Below are 27,949 nucleotides of genomic sequence, written 5' to 3'. Positions count from 1 at the left end.
TCTCCACTTCAACCATCCCCCTGACTGCCGCCCACATGGAGAAACGCAACGTACACACAGGCAAAGACTGAGCACAAGTGACATCAGCAAACGTTTTATTTGACATCTCCCGCAGAGGCATATAACGTGGCGTCCGTGAGACTGGGGGAAGGACAGACTATTTCCTGCCTCTCCTCCTGGACCTGTGAATTCGGACACCCTTTCATGCCCAGCTGTGCCGGGGGGTAACCCCTTCAGTAGAAAAGGGGCAAAAAGGTTTTATACCCCTGTGCATCGGTTTGCTATGTTCTCCATGGTCTTGCTTTAAGGCCCATATCTAACATGGGCAGTAACTTATTTCTCCTGTTAACCCCATCAGTGCTGCTGTTTCTTGGGGTTCCTGCAATATGTATCGCACTAAAGAGGTTACATATATATAATCCTAGGGTGATCATCATGAATTGTGTGCAACCTGCCACAGCGTAACCATCGGAGCAGAGGGCGTTGACGGGGAGCGCAGGGTGCTCAGGCGGTGCAGGGTTGGGTTAGTCGGGCAGGTAATAAAAACACACAGACACGCAGATGTTGCTGGGGAAACAGATGTCGATGCACAGGTAAATCAGACGCTGCCTCGCTGGACCTGCACACACCGGAGACAGCAGATTAAAGTGTGTGTGTGTGTGTGTCTCTTCCCAAGTGGCTGTCGCTGATTCAGTTAAAAGATACAGGGCCATGTTTACTAAGCAGTTCTGCCCTAAGACACCATGCAGCTGGTTAACTTGAATGAGCAGTAAAAGGTGCCCTATCCCAGAAGACTGCTTAGTGGATGTGGGCAACAGTGTATTTGTGAGGTCTGGAAATATTGTGTAACTATGTCTGTAACCACTCATTGAGAAATATAACAAACCTACACTTGCTAATTACTTGCTAATTACGGGCAACTGCAGTCCTCAAGGGCCACCCACAGGCCCGGTTTTAAGGATATCCATGCTTCAGCACAGGTAGCTCAATCTTCAACTGAGCCACTGATTGAGCCATCTGTGCTGAAGCAGGGATATCCTTCAACCCTGACTTGTTGGTGGCCCGTGTGTGTGTGTGTGTGTTTTCAAGCTCTTCCTCTACCACTTTCTCACTTAGGATGCCATGTTCCCTAACTATATCTCTGTCCTCATGCACAAGGTGTGACTGTAATCAATGACTCCTGAATGCAATTGTAAAGCAATACGGTCTTGTGTAACCCCTTCGGTGTTGCATGCAACTATATGGAGCACGGTGTAGGCTAGTTGAGGTGAGTGACCCTTACGTGCGGTCACTTGTATGTATATAGCGCCATTAATGTACATAGCGCTTCACAGCAGTAATACATGTGCCAATCATATAAATAACAAGTAATACAAATAACACATGAGAAGAAGTGCTTCAGACATAAAAGTAATATTTAGGAAAAGGAGTCCCTGCTTCGAAGAGCTTACAATCTAATTGGTTGTTATGAAGAATGTACAGAGACAGTAGGAGGGTGTTCTGGTAAGTGCGTCTGCAAGGGGCCAAGCTTTATGTATAAGGTGTAAAGTATCAGCCATGGAGCTACTCATATGCTTCTTTAAGCAAGTGTGGGTCTTAAAAGGTGGATAGAGAGGGTGCTAGTCAGATATTGAGGGGAAGGGCATTCCAGAGGTGTAGGGCCGTCAGTGAGAAAGGTTTAAGGCGGGAGAGGACTTTAGATACAAAGGGGGTAGAGAGAAGACATCCTTTAGCGGAACGCAAAAGTCAGGATGGTGCATAGCGAGAAATTAGGGCTGAGATGTAAGGAGGAGCAGAAAAGTATAAAGCTTTAATAGTGAGGAGGAGAATTGAGTGTGTGATACAGGATTTGATAGGAAGCCAGGAGAGGGATTTCAGCAGGGGAGACGCTGAGACAGATTTATGAAAGAGTAGAGTGATTCTGGCAGCAGCGTTTAGGATAGATTGTAGGGGAGACAGGTGAGAGGCAGGAAGGCCGGACAGCAGGAGGTTACAGTAATCGAGACAGGAGAGAATGAGGGTCTGTGTCAGAGTTTTAGCAGTCGAGCAACAGAGGAAAGGGCGTATCTTTGTAATATTGCGGAGGAAAAAAATGACAGGTTTTAGCTACCTTTTGAATGTGAGAGAGGGGTCGAGTGTGACCCCTAGGCAACGTGCTTGTGCTCCTGGGTGAATGATAGTACTTCCAACAGTAATGTGGAAGAAGGTAGTAGGACCAGGTTTGGGAGGAAGTATGAGGAGCTCTGTTTGTGCCATGTTAAGTTTGTCAGCGAAAGGCCATTCAGAAACTTTGGTCTGTACAGCAGGTGTAAGGTCAGGGGTTGAAAAGTAAATGTGCTTGTCATCAGCATAGAGGTGATATTTGAACCCAAGAGAGGTGATTAGGTCATCTATAGAGAGTGTGAAAAGAGAAGAGGTCCCAGGACAGAGCCCTGTGGTACCCCCACAGAGAGATCAATAGAGGAGGAGGTGTTAGCAAAAGAGACACTGAAAGTACAATGGAGAGGTAAGAGGAGATCCAGGATAGAGCTTTGTTACGAATACCAAGAATATGGAGACTGTGAATGAGAAGAGGGTGGTCCACAGTATCAAGTGCTGCAGAGAGGTCGAGTAATGTCCTCTGTCTTTGGCAGCATGGAGGTCATTAGTTATTTTAGCGAGGGCTGTTTCAGTGGAGTGAGCAGTGCGAAAGCCAGATTGTAGAGGGTCTAGGAGAGAATAGGAGGTGAGAAAATGGAGCAAGCGAGAGAATACAAGACGTTCAAGGAGTTTAGAGGCAAAAGGCAGGATGATAGCTAGAAAGACAGGTAGGGCCAAGCTTGCTGTTTTTGAGTAATGGTATAACTGTTGCATGTTTGAAGGAGGAGGGAAAGGTACCAAAGTAGAGGGAGGAGTTAAAAATCTGTGTGAGCGTAGGGATTATAGTAGGAGCAAGAGGTTTTAGGAGATGGGAGGGAATGGGTTCAAGAGGGCAGGTGGTAGAGGCAGAAGAGGAGATCAGCAAAGATACATCCTCCTCTGTGACAGCAGAAAAAGAGTCAAGGGATGCAGGAGGAGAGTCAGGAAGATGTGCAGGGTGGGAGGAGGAAACAGAGGGGGATGTCCTGACTTTTGGATTTCACCTTTTCCTTAAAATAGTCGTCAAAGTCCTGAGGTGAGATGGAGGAAGAATCACAGGCAGCAGAGGGTGGTCTGAGTAGGGAGTCAAAGACAGAGAAGATTCGGCATGGGTCAGACTTGTGCGTGTTGATTAGTGAAGAAAAGTAGGTTTGTTTAGCCTGAGAGAGGGCAGAGTTGAAACAGGATAGCATAAATTTGCAGTGAAGGAAGTCTGCGAGAGTGTGACTCCAGAGGCGTTCAGAGGAACGAGTGGAGGAGCGCAGCATGCGCGTGTGGGAATTTAGCCAGGGTCTAGGGTTAGAAGGGCGAGGGCGACATGTAAATCAAGAGAGTAGGATAAGGCAGAGTTGTAGTTCCTGACCAGGTTGTCAGGATCTGGAGCAGAACTGAGAGAGGAGAGGGAGGAGCGTAAAGTGGAATCAAAGGCAGGTGGGTTAATAGAGCGCAGGTTTCTGCAGAATCGAGGGGTAGATGGAGAAGGGGAGAAACGAGAGAGAGAAAATGAGATTAGGTGATGATCAGAGAAAGGAAAGGGGGAAATGGATAAATCAGCGAGAGAAAAGTTTTTAGTGAAAACCAGATGTAGGTAGTGGCCATCCTTGTGGGTGCTGGCTGCGCCTACTGATGAAGGCCAAAAGAAGTCCATCTCCCTGTGTAAGTTGGCAGCAGATCTTACCTTCGCTCTTCTTCACCCAGTATATAGGGAGCTGGTCACATAGGGTCTGCACAGGCTCCCCCACAAGCCCTGGGTTCACTCTCCGACCTCCCAGGACCCCCAGGAACTCCCGGTAGTAACGGGTTCTGTTGTTCTGTGGAAGGAGCCCCTCATCCTGTGTTGAACAAGCACACGGGTCAGCAGACACCGGAGCTCACATCTAACTCGCTGCATAGGGAAGCTAGCAACCCAGGATGTTATAAAGCAGGGGCAGCCAACTCCAGTCCTCAAGGGCCACCAACAGGCCAGGTATTAGGGATATCCCTGCTTCAGCAGACCCTGAAATACTGTAGGTGTTTAAAGTATTAAAAATAAAAAGGAGAGGGATAACCCGCAATGTTAGTTAACTCACGCATAACTGTGTGTCTTAACAAATCTTTAGTTTCTGAGCTCGCCGGAGCGCAGGGCCGGTCACGTGAGCGGTTCGCCCAATGAGGGCGAACCAGCTCCGTGACGTCACAACCCCCCCCCCCCCCCTGACACGCCCCCAGACGGCACGCGGTCCAAGGCCAGGGAAAGCACCCGCTTTCCCTCAGCCTCCGCGCGCCTCCGCACAGCTGAAGTCTCTATGGACTCAGCCTAAGGCTGCTCCCCCGCTGGCGCTGAGCGCGCTCAAGCTTGAGAGCGGTGATGTCACCAAATCTCTAAGCATGAGCGCCGGGTGTCCTGGCTGTTTCGCAAGCGCGCACGGGGAGGCATTGCGGGCAAGTTGAGCGCGCTTGAAAGTTAATTTTTTTTGTTTACTCAAGAGCCAAGCAAGTAAAAGCGGCAAGCACCGCGCGCTCAGCGCTAGCGTGGCCGCAGCCTTACCCTTAACGGACTTTGGCGGATATGCATTGTTAGGGAGAACGACTCTTGCATAGAATTATCACTAACGGCCGTTAACGCAATGCTGTTCCGGGAGAAAACCAGGCAGCCGTACTGGCCTTTGGAGATGCTCGTTAAGTCACTTCCCGGAGCCATGTGGATCTGCCCCAAATTGATTCACACTTTAGGAACAGCGAGATAAGCACCTTCAAAAAGTCCCACAGAGCCGGCAATGGGTATTAACCCCTCAGTGCCTGGCAATACATGGCAGGCCCCTCTGGCAATGAAGGTGTTAAACTGGATGAAGAAAAATCAGTCACTTCTAGTGCTAGATACCTACATAACAATGCATTCCTGGCTCCTCCCGCAGAGCGAGGGTTCGCACGCATGCATGTGATTTAGGAGGTGTACATGTATACTTCAGTTGCCCTTGTGTGGTGTTCAGAGACTGTTCTGTAATGAAACCCCCCTGGTTATTAAATCCATGAATACGCTGAAGCGGGGGTTGGGGAAGTCACAGATCGTTACCCAGAGGCTCGTTAACAACACAATCTTTGTTCCCCAACGTCAGATCCACGGAAGTAGCCTTTACCAGAAGGAATAGTAAGAGAGAATGGGGGGGGGGACTGCGTTAGGTCCAGGGGGGGGAAATGCGTTAGGTCCGGGGGGGGATGCGTTAGTTCCGGGGGGGGAGAAATGCGTTAGTTCAGGGGGGGGGGGGTGTTAGTTCCGGGGGGGGGGAATGCGTTAGGTCCGGGGAGGGGGGGGGGAATGCGTTAGGTCCGGGGAGGGGGGGGGGGCAATGCGTTAGGTCCGGGGAGGGGGGGGGGGCAATGCGTTAGGCCCGGGGGGAGGGGGGAATGCGTTAGGCCCGGGGGGGAGGGGGGAATGCGTTAGTTCCGGGGGGGGGGGGATGCGTTAGTTCCGGGGGGGGGAATGCGTTAGGTCCAGGGAGGGGGGGGGGAATGCGTTAGGTCCGGGGAGGGGGGGGGAATGCGTTAGGTCCGGGGAGGGGGGGGGGAATGCGTTAGGTCCAGGGGGGGGGAATGCGTTAGGTCCAGGGGGGGGGAATGCGTTAGGTCCAGGGGGGGGAATGCGTTAGGTCCAGGGGAGGGAATGCGTTAGGTCCAGGGGAGGGAATGCGTTAGGTCCAGGGGGGGGAATGCGTTAGGTCCAGGGGGGGGAATGCGTTAGGTCCAGGGGGGGGAATGCGTTAGGTCCAGGGGGGGGAATGCATTAGGTCCAGGGGGGGAATGCGTTAGGTCCAGGGGGGGGAAATGCGTTAGGTCCAGGGGGGGGATGCGTTAGGTCCAGGGGGGGGGGGTGCGTTAGGTCCGGGGGGGGGCAATGCGTTAGGTCCAGGGGGGGAATGCGTTAGGTCCAGGGGGGGAATGCGTTAGGTCCAGGGGGGGGATGCGTTAGGTCCAGGGGGGGGATGCGTTAGGTCCAGGGGGGGGGTGCATTAGGTCCAGGGGGGGGAATGCGTTAGGTCCAGGGGGGGGAATGCGTTAGGTCCAGGTGGGGGATGCGTTAGGTCCAGGGGGGGGATGCGTTAGGTCCAGGGGGCGGGAATGCGTTAGGTCCAGGGGGGGGGAATGCGTTAGGTCCAGGGGGGGGGTGCGTTAGGTCCAGGGGGGGGGGGTGCGTTAGGTCCAGGGGGGGGGTGCGTTAGGTCCAGGGGGGGGATGCGTTAGGTCCAGGGGGGGGATGCGTTAGGTCCAGGGGGCGGGAATGCGTTAGGTCCAGGGGGGGGGATGCGTTAGGTCCAGGGGGGGGAATGCGTTAGGTCCAGGGGGGGAATGCGTTAGGTCCAGGGGGGGAATGCGTTAGGTCCAGGGGGGGGTGCGTTAGGTCCAGGCGGGGGAATGCGTTAGGTCCAGGGGGGGGGGTGCGTTAGGTCCAGGGGGGGGATGCGTTAGGTCCAGGGGAGGGAATGCGTTAGGTCCAGGGGGCGGGAATGCGTTAGGTCCAGGGGGCGGGAATGCGTTAGGTCCAGGGGGCGGGAATGCGTTAGGTCCAGGGGGCGGGAATGCATTAGGTCCAGGGGGCGGGAATGCGTTAGGTCCAGGGGGGTCCTAATGCGAACCCCTGCCACGTTAACCCTCCAGGGACGCGACGTGGCGGCAGTGTCACAGAAGACAGCTTAGCTCAGTCTGTATTTTAGCTCAGTCTTATCACTAAGATTAGCTACTAAATCAGGGGGCCACCCTCAAGGGCCCCCGACTGTGCCACCTGTGCTGAAGCAGGGATATCCTGAAAACCTAACCTGTTGGTGGCCCCTGAGAACAGGAGTTGGCCATTGACTGAGCCACCTGTGCTGAAGCAGGGATATGCTTAAAACCTGACCTGTTGGTGGCCCTTGAGGACTGGAGTTGGCCGCCCCTGTACTAAAAAGTCTAAAAACATTTGATTTGTACTAAAACGGGACGCAGGCAGAGAGAGCGACTTACGCACAGACCGGGACTCGGTTTCTTATATGAAAACAATGGTAACATGCTCTGATATAAGCAGTTATACTTTCCCTAAATCTACATACACCAACGTGGCCAAAATCAATGGGGATTGTGGGCCGACCTGAATGGTCACTTTGGTGTATGTATACAATATGGCCCAATGATGGGGCAATCTATTCAAACCCTGCTTCCAGAAGATTGCATTGCATATGAATAGGAAGAGACAGACAGACACGTTTCTGTAACCGGGAAGATGAATGATCAGGGAGGCCCATTAAAAAGGGAGGAAGCAAAAAGTGAGACGTGGCCTGTTCATTTGCATCTCCGCAGCGGTTCGCTCTGATCGACTTCTCTGCATTTTTACTTAAAGACCCTCTTCCCTTTTCCAACATCGCTTTTATTTCGTTTTTTATTTTTTTTAAACCCATTCAGGAGAGAGAAGCGTTTAAAAGGTTTAGTGCCCGGGAGGATAAAATGGAGCTCTCCCCAGGGCAGGCTAAAGGTTACCATGGTAACCCCAGATGCTAGAGATGAAGAAAATCATGATTTATTTATTTTAACCCTAAAAAGAAATTGTAAAGAAAGAGCAGCACGTTCTCAGGGAGCACGATACTAACATTATCAGAGTTACACTTGCGCAGGCTTCTGGGGGGGGCTGTTCCTTTAAGCCGTGTGTGATGATTAAGACCCCAGAACATGCAGCTGTGTTTTTGTCTTTAACCCATTCAGTGTCGGGATTGCAAGGCACTATGAGCTTTTGGACAGCACAGGGGTGACTATCTCCGTGCGCATGCGTCTCACCTTGGGTTCTGATCCATTCCCAATGGACTGGATGTTTTCCAGGTCCCGGGGCTCCATTCTGCGCAGGAAGCAGGATCGCTCCCCAGCGGCCCTGTAGCAAACCAGACTCTGCAGGAGAGAGAGCAGTCAGGGGAGGCTGACACAGGAGGAAGCATGGATATCTCGCCAATGAGGTCTGTCTGAGCTGCAGGGGCGTTATCAGAGTAACATTATTATATTAAAAGCCCAGAAATTGTTACCATCCAGCACCTAGACCCGATAGGGGCCCAGCTTTAGAATAGGGTGATCACTTGTCAGGAACAGGGTGTGGTGTGTGCTGCTCACCTCCCATTTGTCTCCCTAGGTTACTCCGTGATCTACTTTCCCCCTGATGAAGGTTTCCCCATCCCAATGCACGTTTGGAATTTTAGGAGATCCCTTCCCCGCTACATGTTTCTAAGGGTTCAACAAAATATCAAGATAGGATTAGCCGAGCCAAGTGGTCAGCCACCCCATGCGTTCCATCGTTCCTAATACTTCTTTTTATGAAGAATTCCATTTCAGGATGTGGTCTGTGTGGATACTTGTCCACAAATCTTACTGGTCCATTGTTAACACATAGTTAAGAAAGCATTAACTTCCAGCCACTTAAATGCATTCCGGGATTTGAAGTGCATTATCTCTGTGCTCAATGCATTCTGGGATTTGTAGTTCACTTCTCCAAAGCTCAACACAGTATCATCAGTCTGGTGGTCTGGATCCCGATTACCCCAAACTTCCCTTCTGGTGGCTTCTGAGCCGTCTGTGGCTTGGGTTGCCAGGTGGCTTCTCCAAAAATATTGGACACAATAGTGAACGGTGCAACACGCTCTAAGCACTCACGCACACCCTCACCTCTCTCTGCTCTATGCTGTTTCCTCCTCTCCTTGGCCCCACCCCCAGGCTCCTGACACCTCCTCCTGATTGGCTGCTGCTGGGTAATGCAGCCAATCAGGATGAAGGCAGCTGCCCAGTCCCCTAGCAGCAGCCCTGCTCTGGGTTTTCCCGCGGCCCTCCAAAACGGTCAGGTCACTATATCCAGAGAGGTAATACCGGTATATACATACATGTCCAGAGAGGTAATACCGGTATACACATACACGCCCAGAGAGGTAATACCGGTATACACATACACGCTCAGAGAGGTAATACCGGTATATACATACATCTCCAGTATTACCTTTAATGTTTTACTGAACAGTGTCCAAATACAGGACAGTCCGGTTCAATACTGGACACCTAGCAACCCAACCTGTGGCCCCTTTCATGTGTCCCCACGTCCCATTCCGCACTCACATGTTTACTGTCGAATAGCACCACGGAGGTCTGGTTCCTGGAGGAGGTGACGCGGTAGGTTATGGTACTTCTCCTCCTGTCGGTAACTGCAGACTGGTTCAGGGTGGAGCCTTGCGGGGTCTTGTAGGTCAGACGGACAACCTGCAAAACCGGCTGGACATAAAAGACCAGATGAATGAGGCCCGGATGGAAAAGCACAGAGAACGGGTCATTGTGTGGTCCAAAACGCAAACTGATTTACTGGCGCCATCGTTCAGTGGGAAACGTACCTGTTACGATAGGGACGCGATTAACCCTTTCACCGCTGGAGGGGGCAGAGAGCCAAGGTGTTGCTGGCCCCTCTGGCAGTGGAAGGGTTAAGAGACCTTACGCAAAATGTTTTTACATCAACCTTCAAACTGTACAATAATTTGTGGGGCCGACGGTGTAAATAATAATGTGTTGCCGACCCCTTTACTGCCTACAATGCACTGCAAAGCAGGCCCCGCCGGGCAGGAAAGGGTTAATTCAGGGCTTTTCTACTTCAGTCCTCAGGATCCCCCAACAGGTCAGGTTTTCAGGATATCCCTGTTTCAGCACAGGTGGCTCAATCAGCCTCTGCTTCAGCACAGATGGCTCAATCAGTGGCTCAGTCGACTGAGCCAGTGATTGAGCCAGCTGTGCTGAAGCAGGGACTGATTGAGTTACCTGTGCTGAAGCTGGGATAGCCTTAAAACCTGACATGTTGGGGGGGGGGGGGGCTGAGGGCTGGAGTTGAGTACCCCTTGGATAATCCATACTCTGACGAAAGAGATGGGACTTTGGGATTTGCTAATCTAAGGCCGCGGACATGGTAATACCAGTCGCGCTCCTCAGCCCCGCCTGCTCAAGCAGGAGCTTTTTTGCGTCCTGTCAGGCGAGGCAGCGTGCGCGCTTGGGAGGTGGGGCGGAGGCGGGGCTAGTCCCTTGTTTCCATTGGCTGTTTGCGGTCACGTGACTGGCCCTCTGCTCCTGTATGCGCGAAAACTTAAATTAATATGTCGACTGCAATTCAGCACGCGCCCGCACACGCCTCCGCACGCGCCCGCTAAAGCCACACACATACCAGATGCAGGAGGTAAGTGTGCTGGCTCAGCGCAGTATTTACCATGTCCGCGGCCTTAGACATTAAAGTTTCAGTAACTATATTTTAGACGGGTCGGCACTCCTCATACATCGCTACAACGGGTTAGTAATTAAGCATGCACACCCCGTGATCCTTACAGTGTTGCCAAAGGACATATCTTTATTCTTTCATCCAACATTTTGGTGCCTCAGAGTCGTACTCGACTGAACGGATAAGATGATGATGATGATGGGGACTCTCAGATTGTTTGGCACTGTGTTATATCGTTACTACTGTTACCCTCTGCTACTTGGAGATTACAGCAGAAGCTGAAGTAACAGCCGTCCCTGTGAGCCATTGCTGCAGGATGACATGCCTCTGGCTCCGAGATGCGCCTCTTGCCAACTTCTGCAGACGGAACTTTAATTCGAAGCCAAGTCACTTCATGCCAGAAGTCAGCGGCTGATGTGAAGGACGTTTAGGGGACACAGCCCTCACTCACCTCCTCCCCGTCCAATCAAACAGCCATTGTACTGGTTACAGGAAGGAATGGATGCAATGGCAGCGCTTCTTACCCCAACAATCTCTGCATTTCAAAGGTGCGTTCTTACAGGATAGAATGGGATCTTACAATCCTTTTATATGCTGTCTACAGTGAGTCTCTCCTGTCATTTCTCTGCCGCTGTATGTCACTCATATCTGCTGATCAATTCATCACCTTTTTAATATGACTGCAATGAGATTAGTGCATCCTTAACCACTATTTACCCTGTGTATGATATTAAATAGGGGACACAGAATTAGGAATGTGCTCTGTGTAAGGAAATGCTCATTTCATGACTTCTAATTGGAAACAGATTAAATAAATGATGGCGAGTAAAAAAAAGTGACAAAACCCAGGGGCGTAACTACACTACAGGCAGTCCTGGGTTATCCAACGGAACCGTTCTGGAAGTAGCGTCGGATAGTGAAACCGTTATAAAGTGAGTCCCATGTTAATCAGTGGCGGTGAGCGTCGGATAACGCTTTCCGGCGTCGGATTACTCATTCCGGCGTGGAAAAACGGCCCATAGGGTTGCATGGTAAAGCGTTGGATATGTCATTCGTTGTAAAGTGTAACCGAGAGCGGTAGGAGGGGAGAGTGTGTTAGAGGGGAGTGTTAGAGGAGGAGTGGAGAGAGTTAGAGAGGAGGGGGGGGGGGAAGAGTGACAGAGGGGGCCTATAAATTTTTTTTGGATGAGGCCCCAAAAATTGTACTTACGCCACTGGCAAAAACCCTTCACTGTACAGTGTACAGCAAATACAAATGAGCACATTCACATATCTCAGGCAGGTCAGACACGTATGCTAAGAGATAATGGGGAAGGGCAGGGTTGCAGACCTGTCGTGCTCACAAGGGGTATTTTTATTTGCTGTACGGTGGAGGCTTTTTGTCACTTTATTACCCACAGAACTTATTTAACGTGTGGTTGGAACCTATTCCAGCTTCACGTTGCAAAGCCAGTAACCAACGTGACACCGATGAGAGCCAAAAGGTCAAAAATAGCTGTCTGTGAGTATGTTTACTGGCTCTGCACTTCTGTAACCCAGGCTGTGCTGAAAAGCTGTGTAATAAGCTTATAGGAGTCCATGTTAAAATGCATGAGAAGCAAGAAAGTGACAGTGTGAGTGCTCATTTGCATGTCATTACCCAGAATCCCTGGCTGCAGTGGAATAGGGAAATCAGGGTTGTAGACCTCTCTGAGACATGGGAATGTGCTCACAATCGGACACAGAAAATAAGGCTAATAATGCTTAAATGGTGTGCGGTTTCTGTGCACCTTTCAGCTTGTCCCCCAGACTGGGCTCTCACCCCAAGTGTTATCTGGCGACATAATTACACTCAGCACCTTGGTTCTGTTGTCCTTCCAGCCCAGGATCCCGACCACACTTATCCCAACTACGGCAAAGAGCAAAGCGCAGGCCAGGGAACCCCACAAGATCCGGGATGGAGCCTTGGATTGCTCGGGTGGTCTTCTGTCTGTGGGGGGCTGGGAGGAAATAAACAGGAGTCAGAGCACAGGATGGACCTCAGTTCTGCAGGGGGTCACAGGAACCCAATCAGAACTCAATTCCAGCAAAGCACTGTGTACACTAACTGCAACGGACACAAGCCATTCCCACCCTCCCAAAAATACTGCACCGCATACATGGGGTGTGGGTCTCAGGGAGCGAGGGGGTACTCCTGCCCCCCCTTTTATTTCAGCATGAGTGTGCGGAGCCTCCCTCCTGATGCTTCCCGTAGTAATAATTGCATTCGCGATGGATTTCTAGAACTGATACTTCCCATGTTAAAACAGCAATTCCTTCCCTGAAAAATACGTTTTATTTTTCCGTACCTGGTACCGCCCCTCCCCCGCAGAGTTAATCTGTGACCCTCTTTGGGGACCCCACTGTTCCCGGTAAAATTGACTTGTGCGTTTTTGTCTTTTGCTTGAAAACCTAAAAACACATGGCCGCCCGGGTCACCCGTAGGAAGCTGCGACTTCATCTCCCGATACCTTTGCGGCTTCCTTTAGGCTGTCGTAGCAAGCCAAACCCAACATGCACACATCGCTGACATGCGTGTAGAACGCGGTTTTATTTGTGCTAATGTTGCTGTGTCGCGCGCACACAGTACAAATGATGCTGAGTAAGCAATATTGTAAATATCTGTGTGTAAGCAGACACCTGCTGCTATTATTCCCCGGCATTTGTACCTAAAATGTATGTATATCTTTATTTATATAGCGCTGTACCATGCACGTCACATAATAATATAATACAATGGGAATAAGCGCTTCAGACAAAACAGGAAAGGGAGTCTCTGCCCCGAAGAGCTTACAATCTAAGTTAGGAGTGCGCAAACTTTTCAGTCTGCGCCCCCCTGCCTGCTCTCCACCCCTGCTCGCACCCACCTCCTTACCTTCTCCTCGGCATCAAATATCGCGGCGGGGTCACGTGACCCCAACCGTGTCATTTTACGCCGCGGTGCCATGGCGATGCGTCGCCGAAGACAAGGAAAGGGAGTTGCAGAGGCCTCACGCGATCCCCCCCCGCATTTCATTTAAATGGCTTGGGGTAAGAGCGCGGGGCCTCTGCAACCGCCCGCCCACCCCTGAAAAATCCTGCACGCCCTGGGCACTTCCCAGTAAGCGCACCCCTGATCCAAGTCGTAACTGCACAAAGTGTTTAATATCCAATGAACATGAAAAACATAACTAAAAATTCTAGCACAAGCAACCAGAAAATAGAGCTTTATACCAAAATTATATAATTAAGTATGCATCAATTTGGCTGGTGCACAGAAGGATCTCACAGGGGACATCTACACACAAAACCTTCGCTGTCAGAGGGGCGAAGCCTTAATCCCAGGACGTGAAGATTTCCTGCCATGTTTATGTTACCCTCTTGATCGTAGATTATCCATGTGACAAACAGGACTAGTCTCTGTGCACTTCCCCCTCACAAAGCTGCTTCTGAAAACAGAACTTAAAGTGAAAGTGTGCCTAGTGCACAGATCCCAGCACAGACCTGCCATGTCCCAGCACACACCTGCCATGTCCCAGCACACAACTGCCATGTCCCAGCACACACCTGCCATGTCCCAGCACACACCTGCCATGTCCCAGCACACACCTGCCATGTCCCAGCACACACCTGCCATGTCCCAGCACACACCTGCCATGTCCCAGCACAGATCCTGCCATGTCCCAGCACAGACCTGCCATGTCCCAGCACAGACCTGCCATGTCCCAGCACAGACCTGCCATGTCCCAGCACAGACCTGCCATGTCCCAGCACAGACCTGCCATGTCCCAGCACAGACCTGCCATGTCCCAGCACAGACCTGCCATGTCCCAGCACAGACCTGCCATGTCCCAGCACACACCTGCCATGTCCCAGCACACACCTGCCATGTCCCAGCACAGATCCTGCCATGTCCCAGCACAGACCTGCCATGTCCCAGCACAGACCTGCCATGTCCCAGCACAGACCTGCCATGTCCCAGCACAGACCTGCCATGTCCCAGCACACACCTGCCATGTCCCAGCACAGACCTGCCATGTCCCAGCACAGACCTGCCATGTCCCAGCACAGACCTGCCATGTCCCAGCACACACCTGCCATGTCCCAGCACACACCTGCCATGTCCCAGCACAGATCCTGCCATGTCCCAGCACAGACCTGCCATGTCCCAGCACAGACCTGCCATGTCCCAGCACAGACCTGCCATGTCCCAGCACAGACCTGCCATGTCCCAGCACACACCTGCCATGTCCCAGCACAGACCTGCCATGTCCCAGCACAGACCTGCCATGTCCCAGCACAGACCTGCCATGTCCCAGCACAGACCTGCCATGTCCCAGCACAGACCTGCCATGTCCCAGCACACACCTGCCATGTCCCAGCACAGACCTGCCATGTCCCAGCACAGACCTGCCATGTCCCAGCACACACCTGCCATGTCCCAGCACACACCTGCCATGTCCCAGCACAGACCTGCCATGTCCCAGCATAGATCCTTGCACAGACCTGCCATGTCCTAGCACAGACCTGCCATATCCCATGGGCACCTTCTCATCTCGTTTCTGGGGGGTTGACGCTGCACAAATCATTTAGTTGGTCCTCCAATATTTTTGGGTCTTCATTTTCTAACTGTGGACAACTCGAAGTGTGTGGTCCTACTCCAGCGGTGGCCATCTCCAGCACTCAAGGGCCGTCAACAGGTCAGGTTTTCAGGATGCCCTGCTTCAGCAAAGGTGGCTCAATCAATGGCTCAGTCGAAAACTGCACCACCTGTGCTGAAGTCGATATATCCTGCAAAACCTGACCTGTTGGTGGCCTATGAAGACTGGAGTTGGCCGCCCCTGTCCTACTCAGTATTGTTGTCTTCCCCCTTTATAAAGCTGACAGTGTACGCAGAGCTGTACATAGAATTTTGCAGGCACAATGACTCCCTGTCCCGTAGAGCTTACATGTTGGTAACTGAGGCACAGGGCGATAAAAAGGGACTTACCCAAGGTCACAAGGAAAACCGACACTGAGATTCAAACCACGGGGTTCAACAGCAGATACATTACTGCTGAGCTTCTCCTGCCCCAACTACCCGACATTGAGCCTGTTCATTCTCCGTACATCGGACTAGAGCAGGGATGGCCGACTCCAGTCCTCAACAGGTCAGGTTTTCAGGATATCCCTGCTTCAGCACAGGAGGCTCAGTCGAAGACTGCGCCACTGATCGAGCCATCTGTGCTGAAGCAGAGATATCCTGAAAACCTGACCTGTTGGTAGCACTTGAGGACTGGAGTTAGCATCTCTGGACTAGAGAAACTGAAGGATGGAGAGTCTGTGTTGGGAAGTAACCAGCGGCAGATCGCAGGTCTCTTACCGTTGGCTCGCTGCACCCCTCCATACTGCGCTGCGGTCCCAGCCTCTGCAAGTCCTCACAATGCGCACACTCTGCCTGTTCCGTGGGCAGCGCGGGACGAAGGGCGCGTCCATCAGCACTCCGAGCGCGGGCACCTCTGGAGCCACCTTCCCCAGCGCCCGGCCACGTGAGCCAAGAAACCCAATCTGCAGGAATGTAACAATCGCAGGGGCTGTGATGAGAAAACGTGCGTGTCTGGGAACATTTCAGCCCCACCAACCTGGAACCAGCGAAACGGAAACACAGAGCCGGGCTTTGTACTGGGGGGAGAACAAGAGCGTTGTCACTTCCCCGCAGTCGGGGAGGCAGCCAAGGGCATCAATTCTCCTGCTTCAGCAAATCCCCAAGGAAACCTAGCGTGCACTGAAAGTCTGTGGCTTTAACTAATAAATAGTGGTACTGTATCGGATAGAAAAAAAAAATCCTACATTTATAACACACTGGGGAACAGGGGGAAAGCTAAAAAATCATAATAATAGTTATTCACCAAGAACAGAAAAGAAGATCCCACAAACTGGAACAATATAGCAGAGACTCTCAAAACGACCTTCAATTTAAGTTCTTTCCAGACTTCAGCCGTCTCACATTTTAATCTTGTCTGTAACTGTTACATAAACCCATAATATATATATGTATTTTATCTCTTAACAGTCCATGAAATCTCTGTAAATATAATGTATAACCGGCGTGCATTTAATGTAACCATGTATTCTCACCATAACTCTGTGCCCAGGACAGACTTGAAACTAGAGGTAACTCTCAATGTATTACTTCCTGGTAAAACATTTTATATATACCGTAAATATAGAAATGCAATTTTCTTTATGAGGATAGTAGAAATGCAAGTGTGTAAATAAAGTATTGGTACCCTGGGTGTGTGTACTCAACTCGTCCTCAAGACACCCCAATAGGGCAGGTTTCAAGGGTATGCCTGCTTCAGCAGATTACTCAAATCAGTGGCTCAGCCTTTGAGTGAGCTACTGATTGAGTCACCTGATATCCTTAAAACCTGACCTGTTGGGGAGTGGGGCCTTGAGGACTGGAGTTTAGCACCCCTTCCCTAGGGTACCATTGCACAAATCGACCACTGCTGCCAGCTCTAAACACGCATGCGTCAGATAGATGTAATGCAGAGATTGATGGTATCTTTATTTCCCCGATACAGACTGCAGGTGCAACGAGTCCCTTCCCTGAGCAGGGTCTCCAGGAGCTAGCAATGCAACCCGTCCTGCCTCCACCCGCTTTAAAACCAGTTTCTGGTTGGGACGAGAAGCGATCCATGTCATTGTCCTGACGTGAAAGGCTTGCCAATGTGCAGCCTACGTGAGGAATGGGGAGGCCTGGCGGAGAACTGGGCAAGACTGGGACAATTAAAACTCAGCGCTCAAAAGGTGCAGTCAAACACCTGAACACACGGTGAAGAAAACATGCACCAAAGAAGGAAAGGGGCATTTGGGTTATCGTATCTGATGATCTCAACATGAACAAGGAAAGGGTATTCTTTTAAGCAAAGTAGAGGGAAGGGGTTACCGGACACAGCGGTCTCAAGTTGATGAGAGTTGAAGAATCTCCAGGATGATATCTTGATATAAATTAAATATTTGTTTTACATAGAAAAAACTTTCCATGTCAAATAAATATAACTTTATATCAAGATATCTGGATATTTTTAAACTGTCAAACCTTGTAACAGACCAGTTTGAAGGAACAGAAGGGTGTTGAGCTGTATACACATGTACGATCAGTAGAAACAAGCCCCCTTATTCAATAGAAGCGAGCCACTCAGTTAATACATTGAGTTCTGTTCAAGTGAATAGAAGACACTGCATGGTTATGTGGGCATCCAGCACCATATTGAATAGGGGTGAGGCCACTTATTGTTTATATTTCCAGTTGTGGTCCCGAGTATCCACGTCTGCAGTCTCCCCTCCCCATGTTCTGAGTAGCTACATAGAGAATATTCTTCTTCTTAGAGATATTCGAGCTTCAAGCCTCACTCTGCCCTGCACCCCAGTGTAATCACCTCTCCCTGTCACGATAACACCAACTTTATCAATACATTTATATTTCTGGGTACTTGATTGAACAGAACAAGATGCAAAATAAATTGTGCTTTATTTCTTTAATAGACAAACACACGACATCTGCAGAATACACTTAAAACAACACTTACTGGGATAAGGGAACGAAATACATTGTCCTTGGAACAAAATAAATTGTCCTTTGCTTGCAAGCAACAGAAATGCAACCTTGGTTTAAAAGTCATGTGGTTATGTTATTAACCCCTTCACTCCTGGACTGGTTGCTGCTGTGCTGGAACAAAGTCTTGCATCTTTACATCATGGATTAAAATTCAGGAATCACACTGGGGATACCTGGGGAGCCACAGTTATTGCCCAAAGCTATCTTCAACATGTGGATCCAATCCCCCTCGTGGGAACAAAAAAAAAACACGAATAGCCAAGTTAGCCACTGTTCATAAGACCGGTCAAAAGGGCTGTCCGGTGGGCAGGGCACATGGGTCAGGTTGACGCCCATGCCACTTGGCATACCTGGGCTACACCCATATCTTGGCACCACTAAGTCTGATTTTTGACCCGGAGGGGTCACTAGCCTGACATCTGCTGTGCATCAGTATGTCAGTTTTGTATACATTATGGGTCTGTGGGTCTTTTCATAACTGACACTCTTTTAGACAGGGAGATGCTAATCATCTAGATCCCTTTGAGGCTCCATAATAAAAATACCCCAGCTCATTAACCCATATCACAGCTGGATGTCCAAGTAATTCCTGCTTGGACTTACAAAAAATACCTCCTGCCTTACATTTAAGATCTGCCATCATGTGTCAGTTAGAGGGTATGGAAAGCAATGCATCCTGTCTTTTACCCTCGCAGGCAGGGAATGGCCTGCAAATGGGGAATAAAAATGGCTGGGACAGGGCAAACACAGTAATGCATAGCAAATAAGTTTAATCCCTTCCTTCCCCGTCACACTCCCCCAGTTTTAAGATGTTTAAACACTCCCTGAAAACTCACCTTACCTCTAACATCCAACACCCCTTCCAATCCCATTGGGACCAGCTGTGTGGCTGGAGCATTCTCCCTCCCGCCCCCCCAAAAAAACCCTCCTTAATATCTTCAGCTGTCAGACTGGGCCATATTCTAACCTGAGCCACACCTTATCCAACAATGAGCCCCCTTACCTTCTTGTTTCAACATTGTCCTTCATTCCCTCTTGAGTGTAAGCTCTCCGGAGCAGGGCCCTTGTTGCCTCTGTACATGTTTGTCCTCACCTGCATGTAACTGTTTATGTAATATCCATAACGCTGTACCACGCTACGGAATATGTTGGCGCTTCACAAATAAACGATACTAATAATAACCAAGATCAGGCTGTACAGTAAGCGTTTCCCTGTTGCCCTTTGCAAGGCCTCAGTGAGGACACCGCAGAGGAAGAGAATACGTCCTTGCCTCTGTTTTCTATGCATGAAGAATATCTGGTCGCTTTGCACTGTGCAGTGATACTCTGTTTCAGTCTAGATCGTGACACATTTGCTATCAGAGTTTTTCCCCCCGAACCCTAATGCAGGAGTTCTCAACTCCAGTCCCCCTCCACCCCCCGAACAGGTCTTCAGTAGACCCCAGCTTCAGCACAGGTGACTCAATCAGATGCTGATTGATCCACCTGTGCGCTGAAGGAGGGATATCCTGAAAACATGACCGGTTGTGGGGGGGTACCTGGGATATAAGCGGTGTATTTATTATTGGGGCGGCGAATGTGAAACAAAAATACAAAACATTTCTTTTCATTGCCAGCTCGGACAGAAGTGGAGGCTTTAGGCAAGGGGCGGCCATCTCCCGTCCTCACGAGCTACCTTCACGCTATCCCTGCAACAGGACAGGTGGCTGCCGAAGACTGAGCCACCTGTGCTGAAGCAGGGATAGTAGATAGAGAAAGCCGTCTGGAAAGCTCAAAGGCACTATACCTTGTGGCATATGCCAGGGATGAGCATGATGGAGATAGAGGAGCGTAAGTAGGGAGAGAGTGTTGGAGAGTTTACTGATACTAGACTGAGACAAAAGCAATGTCCGTGGTATGAAGTGCAGAATAATATGGATCCGCCTGGCGTTGCAAGTACTCACGATGAAGCCGTCCTCCGTTGCTCTCTCGTTCCTCGTGTCACTGTGTCGAAGGTGAGTGACGTCACTCCCCGGTGAGTCCCAGTAATTTGGAGCGGCTGCTGCAACGATCATTCATCTTCTTCCTGAAGCAGGGATAGCCTGAAAAACCTGGCCGCTGGTAGCTCTTGAGGACTGGAGTTGGCCGCCCCTTCTTTAGGCCGTGTGAGGGTGATTGCCTAATTCTAACCTGCACCTGGAGAATAGCGATGGGCCTATGTTATGGGGGTAATGGGACATTCACCTGTTTTACAGCAGTTCTGCAGCACAGAGACTAAGATAAAGGACGCGCCCAGCAGGTTTGAAGGTTGGAGGACACAGTTTATTTCAGCAATTTGAAGGTGCTTTAGAAATATTTGAAATGAGCTGAACACACAGACAAATATGGCTACAGATCTTGCTAGTGTTAACAGGAACAGCGACTGCATAAAGCCCTTAGCATCAGGGTGTGAGCGGGGGGGGGGGGGGGGGGGGGGTGGAATCAGACATGGGGGAGCAGGGAGAAAAAAAAAAGAAGAGTGCGCATGCCTGTTGTAGAATATACCTATACAGGGCCCGTCCTATAGGGAGTAACCCTGTCACATGTGGAGGCGTAAAAGAGTGATGCAAGCTCTTTTTTGAACTCAGGATTGAAGCAGGGGTCCTCCGGAGCCGATACCCCATTCATTTTTCAGCTCCGGGAACTACCTGCTTCCGGAGATACCTACCTCCGTAGTAGACGCTGGAAGCGACTCCGGTTGAGCTAGCCGGGCTTCAAAGTGTAAAGCTCCCGCGTCACGTTGGCCAATAGGAAGCCGAACCCAATGGTGTCATGGCTTCCTATTGGTCCGCAGGGTGCGGTATCTTTGAATCTCCGCCATAACGGGAACCCTGCCTGTTACCAGAGCAGCTACCGGCACCTAGTACAGACGGTAAGTATCTCCAGGACCAGCGGGTTCGTTTCCGGAGACCCCCTGCTGCAATCCTGGATAGTTTATTATTTTTTTTAAATTAAAGAATAAAATTTAAAAAAGAGCTTGGCATTGTGAATATTCTGCTTCTCAATTACACAAACAGCATCTCAATGGACAGAAGGATCCACTTCATTGAACGCACTGCTCGTATGGCTTCGAGGATTTCTGTCTTTAAGCCGCAGTACTGAACCCCCATAACTGCTGGAGTGTTTCATCACTGCTGAATAACTCTTTAACATGGATGCGAGTGCTGAAGCTGCGCGTGGATTTCTGCCTTTGCTTCCTTAATCTCAGCTGCACGTTGAATACATTATAAAGTCCACGGTGTAGATTTTGGAAGCATAAAAGCCATCCTATTCCTTTGCATCCACGCAGTGCGACCAAACCGGTGTAAGGAAACTACCACGCGTGCTCCTGGACCGTAGTTTCTCTTTCTCACGTATAAAACATATTGGGTGCACTTATAACATTTCAACGGAAATAAAATCTCCGCGTTTTACACGGAGTTTGAAATGACCATTCTCCTAAAAAGCAGATTACAGGAGCCGAGCCCAGGGAGAGCCAGAGAGCGGCAATACCTCCGCCAGCCCCAAGAGTACTTTGTTTCTAGTTACACCAAGGCTCAGATCCACAACAGGGTGCCACGTTTTAGCACGCCTTTTACTCCCATGCATATGTATCTATGTATATCTTTATATAGCACCGACAGTGTACTCAGTGCTTTGCAAAGACAATACAACACAGGGAATTATAAATACAATAAGTGCAAAGTCAGACAATAGGAAAGGAAATCCCTGTTCCAGAGAGCTTACAATCTAAGTGGTACGATGGGAGACTTACAGAGACAGCAGGTGAGGGAATAAGTGCAGTAGATGAGTCCTGGCTATTTCATGTAAGAGGCGACTTTTAAGGTCGGTCGGTATTAAATTAGATGGGAATGGGAGCGGAGGTGTGCTAAAGCTTAGCAGCGTTTTGTGGAACTGGGCCTAAATTTGCCCTTTGCAGAGGGAAAGAGAAGCCATTTAAAACCTCTCCGGCAGGGACAGATTGCATAGGTAAGTATTAACCAAGCCAGTGTAAGAGACAAGTCTGAGTGGGACTGCAGGAGACGTTAGCATGCTACAGATTGTGCCAACGTGTCCCTAATTACGGGATCAGTGCACGGCCGCCCAATCTCTGCAGAAGATTGAGCGCTAAACTCAATATGCTCATTTTGCCATAAGTTCATATCTGCCAACTGACCCATAGTCACTTATCACTTTGGCTTCAAATAACCTTTGTCTAGAAGACAAAAGACTCCAGTGAACCAGTACTTGGTGGGCAAAACCCCAACTGGTACCATTATCCCAGAGGTGGGTTGGGACAGTAGGCAGATATGACAGTGGCAGCCTTGGAGTGATGGGCTGTGTAATTAAACACTGTGCCAGTCCTTTGCTGCCACCCTCTCTTGCGTTGTATCACAGGCTCAGTGGCCTTGCTCCACCAGTGCTGGGAGCAGGTCAGCGACAGAATCCACATAGTAATCAGGGACCAAGGAGAGGGATCCGTTGTCTTGATTAGACTTTGCATCCTCCAGCGTGGAGAAGCCAGTGAGGGTTAGGAGGGTGCGGATGCCACACGTGGAGCCCATCTGGATGTCCGTGTCCAGCCGGTCCCCCACCATCACAGTCCTGGAGGGCTCCAATCCGCACTCCTTGACCACGCAGTCATAGATGAAGGAGCTGGGCTTACCGATGACCTGCGCTTTGCGGTGAGCAGCTGTCTCCACTGCTCGCACCAGGCAGCCCGTTCCTGGGAGAGGGGAGTGAAGATAGGACGATTTCAGGTTGACGCTATATTCATTTTATTCACACTAACTGTATAAAAAGGTAGATACTAGCACCCAAATAGTTAACATAAAATTAGCAGAGATATGGCAGAGAAATGCAGTGTTCTGGTTATAAAGAAGTAGCAAGGTCATTAAAACAAAGACCTTAGAGAAATACAGAGAGAATATTTAGAGAGTAGAAAGAATAAGGGATGCGTCCTTGGTATGGTTAAGGAGCCAGGAAGGTGGAAGGTAACATATGAAAGGGAATGGGACTAACAAAGTTGTGTTATCAGTGAAATAAAATATACTGAAATTGCAGTATCAAGTGAGAAAAACAACTTCATACATGGGCAATCCCGGATCTCCTGAAACCTGGGAGAAGTGTGTGATGATCCTGTGTATATTGAAAGCAAAGCTACCAAAGAACTTGAACGGATACCATCATGTCTGTACTTCTCCGCTCATAACTAAGAAATGCCTGTGCACGACTTATAAGATGCTGTCCATCTGTGTCTCTGAATAAATATAACTAAAATAATTCCATCCGTGGACTTGACTTAGGTGATCCACCTATTTTCAGGGAGGAGGGGGGTCCACAAAATACTTTAACCCCTTCGCTACCACTGCTACCTCTAGCACCAAATTAGTTAAATAGCATTCCTGGTGTAAACAGCGATTAAAAGCAGTATAATGAGTGAAACCCTTCACTGCAGGGGTTAGTCTATTCTTTTTCATAGTGAATCACAAAATACTAAGGATATTACAACTTTCTCAATACTGCACATATTTGATCTGCGCACACTGTTTTTAGGCCGGTGACCCCTCTGTTACTACCCCTACCAAAATGTCTCATTGTATTAATTTAATTAATATTGATTAAAGAAGCAGGCCACTGGCAGTGAAGGGGTTAACAGAAATCGACCACTTCCCCTGTAGGATGTCACCATTATGATTTCCAAAGTAGCAGAGTTGGCTTTTGCAACAGGTAGAAGTTATTTCACTTGTTCAACTTAAGTAAACCAGCAGCAGGATACATAAAAAGTTGTTTAGCCTAACCCTTACCCCAACCCTACCGTCCCAGCCTAACCCTTACCCCAACCCTACCGTCCCAGCCTAACCCTTACCCCAACCCTACCGTCCCAGCCTAACCCTTACCCCAACCCTACCGTCCCAGCCTAACCCTTACCCCAACCCTACCGTCCCAGCCTAACCCTTACCCCAACCCTACCGTCCCAGCCTAACCCTTACCCCAACCCTACCGTCCCAGCCTAACCCTTACCCCAACCCTACCGTCCCAGCCTAACCCTTACCCCAACCCTACCGTCCCAGCCTAACCCTTACCCCAACCCTACCGCCCCAGCCTAACCCTTACCCCAACCCTACCGTCCCAGCCTAACCCTTACCCCAACCCTACCGTCCCAGCCTAACCCTTACCCCAACCCTACCGTCCCAGCCTAACCCTTACCCCAACCTACAGTCCCAGCCTAAATCTTACCTACCACCCCAGCCCTTACTCCAATCCTACCACCCCAGCCTAACCCTTACCCCAACCCTACCGTCCCAGCCTAACCCTTACCCCAACCCTACCGTCCCAGCCTAACCCTTACCCCAACCCTACCGTCCCAGCCTAACCCTTACCCCAACCCTACCACCCCAGCCTAACCCTTACCCCAACCCGGCTAAATGAGAGAGGGAGGGGATTTATAGCTGGCTGCCGGGTCAACAGACACTTCCTTTGCAATAACATGTTGACAGTTAACAACCAACTGACCTGCTGCTTCCTCATCTTTACTTAACCCGCTTTTCTGTTTATCGGGGGGTTCTCACCTTTGTTCCCCATATCAACCTATTAACCCCTTTGCTGCCAGAGGGGCCCACCCCGTATCCCCTCTGGTAGCAAAGGGGGTACACTAAACAAGAGTGTCTGCGCTGAGGTGGGCGGGGGGTAGGGTACCTGGAATGGCTCGGCCACCTTCTAACGGCAACCGGGTGTCGGTATTGGTGGCGATGAAGAGGCAGGCGGGGTCCTGCAGGTACCGGAGCGCCCGGGTAAGCTTCATGTAGCTGAAGTGCTCATCGAACCCGACCACCACGGCCTTCACTTCGGGGTCTGTCTCCACCGCCGCCCAGTCTGCCATCCCCCCGGACACCGGGTCCGGCCCGCTCCCCAGGTGAAGGATCCCAGCCGCCCCCAGCTCCTCGCTTAACGCCCGTCCGCCGATCAGGTAGACTTTGCCGCTCAGCCGGGCCGTGTCCCGGAGGTAGATGGCCGTGCAGTAGGCCGTCCCGAACACGTCCCCCGGCACGGCCCCGAAACCCAACCGCCCCAGCTTCTCGGTGTACATGGCCCGAGTCTTCGTGCTGTTGTTGGTCAGGTAGAACACCCGCTTGCCCTTCCGCTTCAACCCGTTGATCAGCTCGGGCGCCCCGGGGATGACCTCGTCCCCCCGCCATAGGACTCCATCGCAATCAAACAACACCGTGTCCACCGAATCCAGAAAGCGGCGGGAGAGGTCACCGGTCACACGTGCGCACTTGAAGGCTGCCATGTCTGCTGCGCGCGCGCTGCAACCGCACCTAGTTGAAACCACTCTCACCATCCTGCAATGTGATTGGCTGAGGTGTCCGGCGGAGGCGTCTGATTGGAGAAGGCTGACAGCCTAGCAAGGTTTTCCATTTCTTCAAGGGTGACAGGTGCAGCTGTCAGAGCGCAGCCCCCACGTGTCAGAAACTCAGCAGTTTGCTAGGATTCATATTTTATTCATGATAACCTGATATCACGAGTTGGAAGCACGCTATGATGATAAAAGTAATTAAGTCACATTTTTTTTTACATTAGGATTTAATACATTCGTAAATATTGATAATTTATAGTACATTAAATAATATACAATTAGAACTATTAACAAGAAGAATTAGAGCAGCGCGGAAATAAAAATGACTATTTACTGTAATTATTCATTAAAAATAAATGATTCAATTAAAGTCTAGCATTTCTTAAATCTCATAACGTATTTTAATAAAAACTTTTCTCAGCAGGGCTGTTAGGATTATTTTTTTATTATTATCATCATCATTGCACTATCAGTACTTTATTATTAATACTCGAGTATTTATGGCCCAAGAAGCTGACAATCTTGGAAGAACTCTGGAATAGCTGGCACAGGCTTCCTAAAGGGATTCCCACGTTTGCAGCCCAGTGTTTTCAGGAAACAGCAAAAACATTTCAGAATGATGTTAACTTTGGTCCCGGAAGGACCTGCAACACACCGCAGAACAATCTATGTACACAATCCTCTAGAGATTGTACCCCTCTTGTGGTCAAATGTCGGTTCTGTCTCAATAGAGGAACCAGAATACGCCTCACTCCACAGCATTAGGAAGTTTCAAATACACTCTCATAATCCTAGTATAATACCAATGGCTCTTAGGGGGAGGGGAGAAACATAATCCAGCAACACTCCTTCTGTTTCAATGTAGTGTTAATCTACATAACAGACCTACAATTGTGCACATTTTCATAGGGATTGAGCGAGATATACATATGATGAAAAACAAGAGGGGTCCCTGTTTTCCTGAACATGGTGTGTGTGTATATATAAACTTGGAGTGCCTGTCCCGTTTTCTTCTATCTGATGTGCTGTTTCTGCTGACACCCTTGATCAACCTTTAAACAACTTAAATATGATTGCCTTGTCTCTGGACTATCTATCTATCTATCTATCTATCTATCTATCTATCTATCTATCTATCTATCTATCTATCTATCTATCTATCTATCTATCTCATCAGGAAGAAAGTCTGAAGCACTCACTATGATATAGTACCAAAAATGTATAAATGTATTACATCTAGCAAAACAAGAACAAATATGGGCAACGTTTCAGACTTTACGGACCACCGTCAGGTCTGAAAGATTGACAATATTTGCTCTTGTTTTGCTAGATGTAATAAATGTATACTTTTTTGATACTATAACATAGTGAGTGCTGCAGGCTATTTCTGTTGCTATATATTAATATATTATCTGGGGCTTGATGGTGAACCTGCTGTATGCATCCTGCTGGAAGCTAAGCTTTTCTACATTTTATATGCTATGAGTGCCCTCGACAGCTGTTTTATTTATATATATATATATATATATATATATATATATATGTGTGTCCCAGGTCGCCCTCACCTCCGCTGCGAATGGGAGTGCTGAGGGTAACGCGGGTGCCGGCGGGGGCGTGCACGCACCTCCAATGAGGCTGGAGAGAGTATGGGGGCCGCCGGAGTGGCGAGCGCCTCGCCAGAGCTCCGACGGGAGCAAGTACTCAGGGTGCCGCCATCTTGCCTTTGCGCACGCATGCGCAGTGTCTTCCTCTAGTGCGGCGGCGACTACAAATAGCGCACATTAGCGCAGAAGATCGCGCAAGCGGCGGCCAATGGGAAAAGGCTCTCTGCGGGGACTACATGTCCCATGACCCTGTAGGGCAGTAGTCACGTGGCGTGAACTATCCAATAGGGCTGCTGCAATTGTGGTTAAGGGAGAGAGGCAGTTTGGCACGAAGGAGCTTGCGCTGACAGTTATGACAGTTAAGGCAGTTAGTGAGTGATTCAGTGGTAGCTGGGACAGCAGAAGGGTGGGGTGTGTGTAGGGAGTCAGAGACCCACTGCACTAGACCAGAGACCCCCTTAGGCCCCAGCAAGGTCAACACTCCCCTCAGCTTGTGGTTGCTGCAGGGACAGGCCCATAGATAGGGACACTGCCCTGTAGTACCAGAGTGAGGGACACCGTCAGGACGCGGCTGCATTCTGATCTCAGGTGATCTGGCCCAGACACTTGCAACAAAGAACAATCTCATACGGTGGTACAATCCATGCGGGACCCACCCCACGTAGAGGCAGAGGCTTTGCGGTTGCTGTCACTGGATCCGTGGATCCCATCAGCATCACTGCACGCCCCGGTGTGGACACACCCGGCAGGTACCCAACTAAGTGCAACAACCACACACAGGCTAGTGGGGGCAGTGCTGTCTCACACACTTGGGTGGGTGATTGATCTGGTGGACACTGGGACGGTTCGGTTACCCTTAGTTCATTGGGGTAAACTCCACTGGGGTGTGGACACGGGTCCAGCGAGGCCTGCGAGTTGGTATCACCTTTATTATTGGTTCTCTGATGTGTACAGTAAACTGTTATTGTTTTACCCGTGTGTATTCTTTATTGTCCTGTAACGGGGTCATTCCACATAGTAGAATCCCATTATAGGTGGAGGCG

At 49.9% G+C, this 27,949-nt stretch overlaps 2 protein-coding genes across 3 annotated transcripts; both read right to left on the bottom strand.

Annotated features, from left to right (window-relative positions):
- Positions 1–91: 91 nt before the first annotated feature.
- On the bottom strand, positions 92–16,268 carry BRICD5 (BRICHOS domain containing 5). 2 transcript variants are annotated; one of them, XM_075565693.1, is made up of 6 exons: positions 15,705–16,268; positions 12,184–12,324; positions 9,211–9,351; positions 7,897–8,004; positions 3,797–3,950; positions 92–619 (listed from the first exon to the last, which is right to left on the bottom strand). In XM_075565693.1, exons 1-6 carry the CDS (start codon positions 15,726–15,728, stop codon positions 525–527), a joined length of 663 nt encoding a protein of 220 aa, XP_075421808.1. In that variant the 5' UTR covers positions 15,729–16,268; the 3' UTR covers positions 92–524. The 2 variants fall into 2 exon arrangements, with proteins under 2 accessions (XP_075421808.1, XP_075421807.1); XM_075565692.1 differs by having other exon boundaries at positions 9,211–9,363; positions 15,705–16,262.
- A 3,956-nt stretch (positions 16,269–20,224) lies between these two features.
- On the bottom strand, positions 20,225–25,269 carry PGP (phosphoglycolate phosphatase). Its single transcript, XM_075565691.1, has 2 exons — positions 24,642–25,269; positions 20,225–22,668 (listed from the first exon to the last, which is right to left on the bottom strand). The coding sequence occupies exons 1-2, from the start codon at positions 25,234–25,236 to the stop codon at positions 22,343–22,345; spliced, it is 921 nt and encodes a 306-aa protein (XP_075421806.1). The 5' UTR covers positions 25,237–25,269; the 3' UTR covers positions 20,225–22,342.
- Positions 25,270–27,949: the final 2,680 nt, after the last annotated feature.

The sequence above is a fragment of the Ascaphus truei genome, chromosome 11 (assembly GCF_040206685.1).
Source record: "Ascaphus truei isolate aAscTru1 chromosome 11, aAscTru1.hap1, whole genome shotgun sequence".
Taxonomy (NCBI): domain Eukaryota; kingdom Metazoa; phylum Chordata; class Amphibia; order Anura; family Ascaphidae; genus Ascaphus; species Ascaphus truei.
This window is presented reverse-complemented; position numbering and strand designations above follow the sequence as displayed.